This window comes from Solanum stenotomum, chromosome 7 (assembly GCF_019186545.1).
Source record: "Solanum stenotomum isolate F172 chromosome 7, ASM1918654v1, whole genome shotgun sequence".
NCBI lineage: Eukaryota > Viridiplantae > Streptophyta > Magnoliopsida > Solanales > Solanaceae > Solanum > Solanum stenotomum.
The window spans coordinates 9,040,597-9,053,587 of NC_064288.1; the positions used below are offsets into that span (position 1 = coordinate 9,040,597).

A 12,991-nucleotide genomic window follows, 5' to 3' on the forward strand; every position below is an offset into this window, starting at 1 on the left:
TTCTTTCTACAATCATCCCCCGAATGTCCATATTTTTTACAGAATTTGCACAAAGTAGGTCTCCAATCATACATAATTTTTTGCTCAATCAAGTTTTCGTTTTCGTTCCTGAATAGAATAGTCTCGGGGAGTTGAGCATCCAATACTACTTCCAACAATAGCCTAGCAAAATTTAAGCCAATTTTCTTCTTGGTATTCCTATCAACCATGAGAGGTTTACCCACCAGACTGCCTATCTTACTAAGACCCTTCGGACTCCAATATTTGAAATCTAAACTAGGTAGTTTAATCCAAATTGGAACTGTATGCAACTCTTTCCAAGTGAATTCCATGTCAGGGCTCCAAGCCTTAACAATAAAGGGCTTATTGTCAAAATGATAAATTCCACCCTTCTTCCCTGTTTCGGAGTCAAATCTGACTAATATAACACCATTCTTCAACATAGCTATTTTATTTAGACCATGTTTTGCCCATAAACGTTGAATAAACCCTTTAATAACTTCAAATGGGGGATGTGCTCCCAAAACGTAACAAACAACAGTTGATTTTCAATACACAATTTCAGAGCTAATATCTTCAATCAATGTATATAGTTATAATATACATTATTGGCTGGTGTATTTCACATAAAAATAAAAAGAAATAAAAAGAGAAATTATACATTATTGGCTGAAGCATTTCACATAAAAATAAGAAGAAATAAAAATAAAATATATTAGTGCAAAAGGAGGATCACTTGAATCTAACCTATTAAATTTCTAATAATTGTATCCATTCCCTCACACATCTCATCCATCTTTACGTCCCTACCCTTTTAATCATATCACATTATGTTCTTTTCATTCTCAAAACCATTTTCTCTTGTGATGTAATTTATGTGATTATTCTTTCTCTAAAATTGTCTCAATTTTAGTTATTGATATCAATTTCATCTCTTCGAACTAAACATAAAATCGAGATTATGATTTTGTTAAATAAAGTTCATACTTCAATTACTATGCCCCATTTTAGAGTAACAATGTCTTTAAAAATGACTTTAATAGATTTAAGATGAAGTTTGACAGGTAAAGTTCATAAACTTTGAGTGACAGTGAGGGTTCATATATTGCATCAAAATTGATTGATATTGTATGAAAATTGTATGAAGCATGACAGGCCAATTGTAAACTTGCCACATGTTTGAAGATCTATCAGAAGTGTGAAAATTGTATGATTAATTGCATGAGAGTTGTGTGATGTTTGTATGAAAAATGATATGAAAGTTATATGAAACATGACATGCAAACTATAATTGACAATGAACTCATGTTGGAACATGTATCAAAATCATATGAATGGTATATGAAGGTTTTATGATGAGTTGTATGAAAGTTATATATATTATATTGTATCCTAAAAAAAAAGTCATTTCCATTCAATCTGCATGTTGCTTTTAAATTTATTTATGTTTCAATATCTCAAAACTATATCAAGTTTTCTTTTGAATGCTCTCAAATTGATTGTTGTTTCGAATATTTTTGTATTGCAGTTTAGATCTTGAGATGAACTTTCATAACCGTTAATAGCAAATTCTATGTAAGATAAAAACATAAATTGTTTTGAGAGTAGAAATGACCTAACTCTCTCATCCGAGATGTGTAATTTGAATTTGTAATACGCTAATCGTTGTAGTATATATTTATGACAATCTTCAGGCACTAAGCTGCTTCTTTTTAAACGTGACACATATTTTTTTAAAAAAAAATATCTCGCTCTTTTTTAAAAGTCAAATTGAATTAGATTTTCGTATCTACAAGAGAATATCCCAAAATTAAAGTCGATAACTTGCATTTGAATGTGTGTTCTCCTATGAATTATAACAAACATAACTAAACAAAATGAAAATCATCTTCGAAGACAACATGATAGAAAAACACAAGAAATGAATAGACCTTGATGGGCCACAACTTTTGAAATATTTCTCCCTTTGGGCATTATTTAAGTAAGCCCAACAGAAATGAACAAATCACAATTCAATCTCAGTGGCCCATGGGGGCCTCAAAGTGACACATCTTTGTACTTTATACATGTATTTACTTACTTTAGTTTCCATCTTACCTTTTCCATTTCAAATTATTAGTTGTATTTTTCATTTACATGTATCTTCTAAAAAAATATTAGTTAAGAAATTTTTTGGTCACTTTACCTTTATTTTTGTCTTTAGATATAATTTAATTTCCTTAAAGGTGTCTTCAACTTTTAAAAACTTTTACTATATTATTAGAGAGATTGTTTCTGATAGAGCCTCAGCTCAAGTGAATCAAGATTCCCAAGTTCAAGAAGAAGAAATAATGAAGAAGCATAACAGTTAATAAAAAAATAAAATAGCGTAAATTCTAAAGAAGGAACAATAACATTAGCAAATAGTGTTATAATAGAAATACAATAAACAATATCTGACAATTACTATAAGTGTACAATTAGTACTACACAACAACTTTCGCAAGACAACACTTTACACTAATACACGATCGTCATTCATTCTAATCTAGAGTTATGTACTCGGTAATATGAATTTGCATCATACCTTGTCCAATGACATTTTCCTAATACTTTTTTGGTCACCCTCTATCCTTCTAACACTGAGCCTCTCACACCTTCTCACTGAGGCGTCAACACATCTCCTCTTCGCATGCCCAAAACTTTTATTATTAAGAACTAAAATAATAATAATAATTTTATCTTTAATTTTTTAAATAATACTATATAATTTGAGAAAAATGAGAAACAAATAATTAAAGAGAGTGGAGTATTAAATTAGGCAGTGGTCAACACGTGAAGTGTAAGGTGGGATCATTTAATTTGTTCCGTGCATTATGGCGGTGATATGCAAACATCGCTCTTCATTACTCCACAAATTTAAGTGCTGTAATCACTTATTACTAATCTTGTAATCACATTTGTGTGCCCTATTTCACAATAATAATATTTTTTATAGTAATAAATATCAAATTTTAGAAGTTGTAATATATATTAAGCAGTTTGATGGCTGATTAGAGTCGGATTTAGGATTTTTATTAAGAGGCGTTAATGATTATAGTAAAATAATTATAGCAAGGTAGGGCTTGAAGATGCAATCTCATGGAATTTTTTGCAACCTTTGGTTAACCAGTAGACTAAACTTTCAACTTGTTTCAAGAGAATGTCAATACTTGTGTATATATTTATTAAATCAGCATTTGACTTCTATATACAATATAATTTTCCGACGAAGAGGTGTCAGACCAAGAGTGGATCCGCCCCTGATTAAAGTTATGCAAATACTAATAATATATAAACTAGTTATATAGATGTTAATAATATAAGAATTACTTATTTTTATCATTTATCCCTCATAAAATAAATAAATGATAATTTATGTATATGTTAGTTAATACTAGGTCAAAGCCGGATAGAGTAGAGCCTATGAACTCCCTTGATAGGAAATTATACTGTTTATATATGATTGAAATTATTTTATATATAGAGTTGATGTTGCCCTCCTTTAAATTTTTTTGTGTTTACCTTTTTCATAATTATATATAATAAGCCACAATACAAACATTTTTATAATATTTAGTTACATTGTAATTAAATACTAACTTTCAATCAAAAGGAGTACTTCTTTTAAATAATAAATATGTCATTGTATGAGCTATTTATTACTCATTCCTTTTGAATTTGTTAATCTTATTTTGATCTGACACATAGTTTACGAAAGTAAATTAGATTTTGAGAAAAAACATTAAGTGATACTTGAAATTGTCCCAAATTTTCAAAAAGACACCTTAATTTTGTGTGCGTCCTATTACCCCACAAAATATTCAAAATCACAATAAATACACATTTTTTACACAATATTTCCACTTTGGACAAAAATATCCTTTGAATGTGCAATTTCTTAAAAATAAAAAGTTGGACCCATTATTGATGTATTGAAGGATGCTTTGGTAATTTCCTATGATGAATTCGTTTTGTTTGTTTCTTTTAAATTTATTTTACTATACTAAATAATTGTATAAAATATTATGAATCACGATAATTAATTACTTAAATATTTAAAAGATATAAAAATATATAAAAGATCTGATTGACTCTTCAAATTTTACCGGTGACACATAAATTGGGACAAATGAAATAATATATATTATTTGAAAATTTCTTAGAAAGTACTATAAATTACAGTAATTAACAGCTAGAAATATTTCAAAGACAAAAAAAATTGATTGAATCTCAAAATTTTTTTAGTACTACATAAATTGAGAAAGAAGAAATGACCTCTATTATTTGAAAATGGCGTAAAAGTATTACAAATCATACAATAAGAATTAACAATTTAAAATTTTAAAAGACTTTAATGCTTTATACTTATTCTATTTCCACTTTGGACAAAAATATCCTCCCAATATGCATATTTTTTTAAACAAAAAGTGGGACCCATTATTGATGTATTCAAGGATGCTTTGGTAATTTTCCTATGATGAATTCGTTTTGTTTGTTGTTTAATTTTTTTAAAATAATTGTATAAAATATTATAAATCACAATAATTATTTACTTAAATATTCAAAAGATATAAAAATATGTAAAAGATCTGATTAACTCTTCAAATTTTATCGGTGACACATAAATTGGACAAATGAAATAATATATATTATTTGAAAATTACTTAGAAAGTACAATAATTTACAGTAATTAACAATAGAATATTTTAAAGACAAAAAAAATTGATTGAATCTCGAAATTTTATTAGTACCACATAAATTGAGAAAGAAGAAATAACCTTTATTATTTCAAAATTGCGTAAAAGATATTACAAATCATACAACAATAATTAGCAATTTAGAATGTTAAAAGACATATTTTTTTTTTATCATAGTTAACAATAATTAAAAATTTAAACTATTTTAAATTAATAGTTTGATTAACTCTTTAATTTTGTCTTTGTCACATAAATTGAAAAAAAAATGATATATATTGGACCCGTGCTAGCATGAATTTCGATGTCTAGTATATATATATATATTGTTCCTATTTGATAAAACATATTAGTGTAATACTATATTTAAGCAATTGAAAATTTCATTACTCATTCTGTTATTATTATGGGGATATAAAATAAGTACTAGTAGCATCTTCTTTTGCACGTCCCCCAATGCGTAGTTGTCCTTAAAAGCTCCTCCTCCCAACAACGTGCAACTAAGTTACTAACATCACCGTCAACATTCCCCCACGCGCGTAAACTTCGATTTCCGGATTTGAAATGTGGACTTCTTCATTATGAAGTAAAGGAGGTGTTTGTAACGCTGTATCAGCGCGTGGATAAGGAATATACGTTCCGACCAATTTTAATGATTCGCTGTGTAAACGTGGCGGTTTTTGAGTGGGTAGTTGTAATAGTAGTATGACAGAGCTGTGATTATATCATTCCACATCAGCAATTTTTGTTACTAGTAAAGTTTTCCCTTGCTTGTCGCATTCAAAGGTAAATACTGCAACACGTTAAATACGTACATAGTAAGTATCTACATATACATTATTTGCTTCTTTTTTTAGAATTTTTAAGAGTGTGCTTGATACGAAGGAAAGTGTTATTATCAGAAATTGATTTTTTAGAAGAAAAAAAATTCTGAAAATAAATGAGTCTCTTATTTATTTTTTAGAGTTGATAAGTAAGCAAGAAAATATATATTATTTTTGAAAATGAAATGAGACGGAGAGTGGAGGTAATCAATTAGGGTGGCGTGACGTGAGAGGTGGGATGGTTAGGATGGAGGTTGGGGGATTAGGTGATTGTAGAGGAGACAATAAACTTATAATATTACTTATGCAACTTATCTTTCCTACTTTCATTAGAATAATCACCTTCTTCATTTTTAAGAAACGTGTTTTCTAGAATCACCCAAACATACGAAACATCGAAAAATATTTTTCTCCATAGTAAACACTTTAATGACGAAATTGCCACCTTGTGGAGCTTAGGGGTGATCATCAATTGATTTGGTTTGATTTTAAAAAAAATCAATTTGTTATTTTCTATTTTTCAAAGTTTTGTATCAAAACAAAAACCTTGATAAGAAACGCTTTTACCCGAATGAGGTCTTATATGGTGCGAATTTGAATATAACCAAGTTTTAATGTGAATATTAAATTTATTTATTTTTTAGAAAAAAGTAAGTATATTCAAGCAACCAATTTTATGTTGGTATCCTCCGTTCAAACATAAGATTAGAAATGTAGAATTTTTTGGTTCAACTCAAAAGATGTCTTTTCTCAATTCTCTTTCATACCTCAAATACCCAATAAATTAGATTTTAGAACCAACAATTAAAACTTATAGATGTGATTCGTAACAAATATTCAGATTTAAAATATCATAAAGAATTTCATCTTTAAATTATAGAAGTTTGGAATGACTTTGATAATTTGTATACGTCCTTTTATTTCACTAATTATTATTATATTTTAAATACATTATGATACCAGATTATTTGGATTACTAAAAATCAAATCAAAGTATAGTGCAAAATTTGTAACTAATAGTAAAAAAAATAGAGTTTATTTACTAACAAAAGAATTGTCCGTTTGAACGGATTGCATGCTTAAATCAACCAAAAAAAGTTTTTTTTAAAAAAGAAAAAAAATGTTAATGATGTGTTATCTTATCATTTTAAACAAGAGTCTCATTCTTTGCTTAAAAAGAAAAGCAAAGAGACACAATATTATTGAAGCCAAATATTACAAACAACCAGATAAAATGAAATAACCAAACACAAATTGTTTTTTTGCAAAAACATTTTTCTGAAAAATCATTTTTAAAAATGCTTCTAAAAATAAATTGTTTTTAGCAACAATGTCAAACCGGATCTAAGAAAATCGCATAATAATTAACCAGAACACACACTTTGTTGTGTAGTGTTATCTAGGTTTCCCTATTTTTAATGTTAGTTGGGTGTTCAACGTAACCTGTATCAATGACCAGCTGGTATTACTAAACTATCAACATTAAATTTGACTGATCTCTTTAATTAGTTAGAATTTAAGTAATGGAAATGATTTTCTTAAAAACATACAAGGGAGTAATAAAAGTAACATGTATAAGTTTCATATATATATTTTTTTTATAATTTATTCATCTTTTCGATTTAATCATTTTGATGATTATTTCAAACGAGTTACATTCAGTAAAAAAACAATTACTTTAACCATCGTTGTGTGTACATTATATTATAAAAAAAAATTAAAAAAAGAATAAATCATTGTGTGTGAAGGAAAATATTTTATTTATATTTCTATATATTTCTATAGTTTCTGTATATTGAAAATAACTAACAACATCCTTATTTATAAAAGTAAGAAATCAAATTAAACTAGGACTAGGGACCACTATAACTAACAAATCCTAATTAAATATGAATATGTAATACTATAAATAACAAATCCTAAACACCTAGGATTCCTGCTCCAACTTTGAATTATTATTTCCAACATTTTCCCGTAATTCAAAGTTGTATACTCTTGTATTTTTCTTTTTGTCATTGTTGTTGAATTGGAGAACTTCTCCTTAATCTTCAATTGTTGGAGGTCTTCTCTTCAATCTTCAATTGTTGGAGTTCTTGTCTTCAATTCTCATTTATTTTTTTCTTGAGCACTTTCTCTCCAACTCACGATATATTTTTTTCCTTGGTTGTGTTGGAACACTTCTCTCCAACTTCCAAGTGTTGGAACACTTTCTCTCTAACTCACAATATTTTTTCTCTTGGTTGTATTGGAGCACTTCCCTCCAACTTTCAAGGTTGATGCCCTTCCCACCAACGCTTATTTTTTTTCAAAATCAAAGAGCAATTCTATAAAAAGGAACAATAGAATATGAAACTAAATAAAATAGAATAAGATATAGCTAACTAGACAGTTTTAATCCTAAAATAAAAAAGAATAAATATTAAAAATAACTATAAAATTATTCAAAGGCCCAAGCATTCTCTCTACGGATCTCCTCTTCTTCCTCTGGAATCATTCTTGATATCAAATTCTTTACGTATTTCTTCTGGTGTTTTCCCTTTAATCCTATCGGCAACTTCTTGACACATCATATCCAATATCTCCTTATCGTTAAGAAAATTAGCAGCTAAGATAAGAGCATGCAAAATCGAGTGGTGCACCTTCACAAAAGCCTTGTCAAAGTCCATCAGCATGTCTTTGGAGACGCCTTCCTCCGAATGTTTCTTCCAGTATTCGATCACTTTGGTCATTGTTTTGCTATCGATATTAGGCAGAGGAATGACGTTTGAAACACAATCGTCTTCAACCATATTCTTGATAGTTTGTGACCTTACGGCTATCGCCTCGTCCAATAAAAATTTCTTATCATCGCAAGTCTTTAAAGTTAAGAACTTTGTTGAAGAAGACATGATGATAAAAATATATTTGAATAAACTCAAAAGTTCTTGAATTTTACTTCACGTTCTATCTATTCTATTCTGTATATTTAAAATAACTAACAACATCCCTATTTATAAAAGTAAGAAATCAAATTAAACTAGGACTAGGAACCACTATAACTAACAAATCCTAATTAAACATGAATAAGTAAATACCATAAATAACAAATCCTAAACACCTAGGATTCCTACTCCAACTTTGAATTATTATTTCCAACATTTTCCCGTAATTCAAAGTTGTATACTCTTGTATTTTTCTTCTTATCATTGGTGTTGAATTGGAGAACTTCTCTTCAATCTTCAATTGTTGGAGTTCTTCTCTTCAATCCTCATTTATTTTTTTCTTGGTTGTGTTGAAGCACCTTCTCTCCAATTTCCAAGTGTTGGAGCACTTTCTCTCCAACTCACGATATTTTTTTTCTTGGTTGTGTTGGAACATGACTTCTGTCCAACTTCCAAGTGTTGGAACACTTTCTCTCTAACTCACGATATTTTTTCTCTTGGTTGTGTTGGGGCACTTCTCTCCAACTTTCAAGGTTGATGCCCTTCCCACCAACGCCTTTTCTTTTTGTTTTTTTTTTCAAAATCAAAGAACAATTCTATAAAAAGGAACAATAGAATATAAAACTAAATAAAATAGAATAAGATATAGCTAATTAGACAGTTTTAATCCTAAAATAAAAAATAATAAATATTAAAAATAACTATAAAATTATTCAAAAGCCCAAGCATTCTCTTTATGGATCTCCTCTTCTTCCTCTGGAGTAAAATCATTCTTGATATCAAATTCTTTACGTATTTCTTCTGGTGTTTTCCCTTTAATCCTATCGGCAACTTCTTGACACATCATATCCAATATCTCCTTATCGTTAAGAAAATTAGCAGCTAAGATAAGAGCGTGCAAAATCGAGTGGTACACCTTCACAAAAGCCTTGTCAAAGTCCATCAGCATGTCTTTGGAGACACCTTCCTCCGAATGTTTCTTCCAGTATTCGATCACTTTGGTCATTGTTTTGCTATCGACATTAGGCAGGGGAATGACGTTTGAAACACAATCGTCTTCAACCATATTCTTGATAGTTTGTGACCTTACGGCTATCGCCTCGTCCACTACAAATTTCTTATCATCGCAAGTCTTTAAAGTTAAGAACTTTGTTGAAGAAGACATGATGATAAACATATATTTGAATAAACTCAAACGTTCTTGAATTTTACTTCAAGTTCTATCTATTCTGTATATTGAAAATAACTAACAACATCCCTATTTATAAAAGTAAGAAATCAAATTAAACTAGAACTAGGAACCACTATAACTAACAAATCATAATTAAACAGGAATAAGTAAATACCATAAATAATAAATCCTAAACACCTAGGATTCCTACTCCAACTTTGAATTATTATTTCCAACTGTGTGTACATTATATTATTAAGTACAATTTTTTTTATTAAAAAAATAACATAAAATTTTTAAGATACAAAATGTACTTAAACATGAACATATTAACTCGCAATCATATGACAATTTAGGAGCAAAATATAACGTAGTGAATAAAATTTTATTAACAATATCAAAAGTCAAAATTATGTAGAGAATTTGATCCCGATACGAGTGGTTGATGATTTACTTCGATTTTGGAGCTTACTGAAATTTTTGGGGTTAGTTGTTTGGCAATTCTGTTGCATCAAACTTCACTATCTTTATTGTATGCAACTATATGCATGTCCTTATCTGTCAAATTATTTGTAGTAATTTTGTGTCTTGTTAAGTTATTTTAGAAGTTTTGTACTCATCATATTATCAGATTTTGGAATTGTAGATTATGTTTTTTTTTGCATTTTTATTTCAGTTTATGGAATTAATTTTAAGACTTAACTTCTGCTACTTGTTACCTTTAATTAAGCATTTTGAAGAGTATTCAATTTAGTAATTTAGTTAAGGTTTGACTTATATATCGGTCGATTAGGATATGTGTCATCATAATTTTGAATTTTGATTTGTGACATACAGGGTTTAGCTAGGTAGCAACCGGCCATCACGACTTAGAAAATTTGAATAGTGAAAGATTAATACATGAATACCTATCTGAGTAGTAAGACGTGCTTAGAGATTTAAATGTATGAATATTAATAAACATCTTAATATTAAGTTGTCGTGTTTAGATTTGAATACTAAATAATCAAATAGTATTTATTTTTTCAATATCTAAATGAATAAAAGTTGTCTTTATTTGTAATACCTCAGAAGTTCAAAAGTGTAAACTTACAGAAAATTGAATTTACGAACAACATGCATGTACGGGTCGTAAAAGAAACTATGAACCGTAGATGCCACTTGTAGATGAAAGTTCAGAAACAAGAAATTTGGTTTGAGTTTTATGGACTTGGTTTACGATGACCCGTAAACCATCTTACGGGTCGTGGATGGGCTCATGAATGAAAGTCCTAAAATAAGGATTTTAGTCGGACTTTGACGAAGGAGTTTTATGACAAGTAAGAGGGGTTACGGGTCGTAGATGCTCCCATAGATGAAACTTCATAAGTTCAATTTTAGTCTGATTCTTATGGACTACATCTACGAGTCATAGTTGGAACTATGGATCATAGATGAGTTTTGTAGATTAAAATTCAGAAATTCACTTTGATTTCTACAGACAGATATCTACAGATCGTAGATGATCTCGTAGAATGTGTTGAAGTTCGTTTTTAGTCAGGGTTGTTTTGATTTTTTTTTCCCACTCTTTTAAGTCATGTACTGTGTCATTTTAATATATTCAAATGAGATTAAGAAAAATTTAGTGACCTAAACCCTCCTTCTCACATACAACTCCCCAAAACAAATGCCTCTTGTACACCCTAACTATCTAGTTAGGGATAGGATAAGTGTATGTATGACTCCATAATTTGGATTGTTCAGGTTCAAACAAATGAGGCCTAATATCGCTTAGGGACCGTTTGAGAGATACTTTGGAATCTGTCATAAGGGAAAACGCGGATGAAAGTACACTTTAAGATTTATCTATGCTCAGCCAATCTCTGAGGTGAGACCATGTGAGATGAGATCGTGATTTAATACTATAATGTGAAATCACATGAGATGAAATTGAAGTTTTGTTTGAACATGCAATTTAGTTTTAAGTTGTATTTTTTTTTATCATAGGCATAAAACCTCACAAGTTGTGAAAACTATCGAAATCGTTCCAATTCTTTATACGATCTAACCAAATAAGCAAAAGATTATAACAAAAGTATGATACACTATCACACAAGTTTTTTTTTATTTAAAAAATACAACATTTATTAACTGAACTTTAGTTTAATATAAAAATAAAATTAAACATGAGTTATAGTGTACTACTTTTTAGTATAATTATTCCACACAGTACGAACAATCTAATCACGTTGAGCATCATCATGTTCATATTTCATAAATATCTCATCAATCCTTTGATATTCTTGCAAAATTATGTAACAATGCACAAGTTATGACAATTGTGTAAAGTAATAATATCAACTATAAACTTTGTTTACATATAAACAAATAGTTGATAGATATATTATGTCTTTTTTACTAATATAATAACTTTTGTATTTGAAAAATGTGAAATAACGATATGAAATTCTCAAATCAAGCGTTTTGGAGAATTTGGAATTTCATCTCATATATGAAAACATGATATGAAATCACATATCCAAACGCCTACTAAGATGTCAATTCAAGAAGTTCTATAAAATAATAGTTCACCACTACTCCATATATTTTCAATGTAATCGTCGCCATATACCATTGTCACTACTATTGCTGCCATCCATCCGTATCAACTATCACCACCACACTCAACCACAACTACAATCACCACATATCACTGTAGTTAATTATCATCATCACTAGCCACCATTTACAATCATCACTATCAACCACTATTATCATAACAACCACCAATCACTACCATCAACTATAACTATAAAATTAATTAACTAGTAATTTAAATTCTTATATCCAATAATTTTTAAAGAAAGTTCTTTTAATGTATATTTAGATATTAAAGAAATAATTAAAATTCACCCAAGGTCCCAAATAAGCTATAAGGTTTAACTTCAATTGCCTTATAAAGAAAAGGAAAAAAAATTGTTGACAACTTGTGATTATAATAGGTCCCTAACTTGTTGGGTTCTTTTTGTTTTCACCTACTTGTTGACCACTAGACTTAATAATCTTGCTTAATTAACCCCACCCACTTTTACCCTAATTGACAATCACAAATTAACGGCTTAAAACGACACCGTATCCAAAAAACAGCTAAATCCTCGGTTACCCGCCGCGCCGTTTTAAACGGTAGGGACCACAACAATATCTTGTCCGCGTTAATGACCTGTTCGAGTTCCTTTGTAATATCGCGAATCTAGGAAGGGTAGACTCGGTATTTAATTTGTTTAACAGATATTAATCTCTTTAATTACAATTAGACATTTAATTACTTATTAATATAACTTAGACCAAGCCCCTCAAAAACTACGTGGGGCTTTGAGTTGA

At 29.1% G+C, this 12,991-nt stretch overlaps 2 protein-coding genes across 2 annotated transcripts; both read right to left on the minus strand.

Moving 5' to 3' along the window:
- Window positions 1-8,001: 8,001 nt before the first annotated feature.
- Window positions 8,002-8,427, minus strand: LOC125871388 (SKP1-like protein 1B). Its single transcript, XM_049551970.1, has one exon. The coding sequence runs from the start codon at window positions 8,425-8,427 to the stop codon at window positions 8,002-8,004; it is 426 nt and encodes a 141-aa protein (XP_049407927.1).
- Window positions 8,428-9,169: 742 nt separating this feature from the next.
- On the minus strand, window positions 9,170-9,625 carry LOC125871153 (SKP1-like protein 1B). The gene has a single exon (XM_049551746.1). It carries the CDS (start codon window positions 9,623-9,625, stop codon window positions 9,170-9,172), a length of 456 nt encoding a protein of 151 aa, XP_049407703.1.
- Window positions 9,626-12,991: the final 3,366 nt, after the last annotated feature.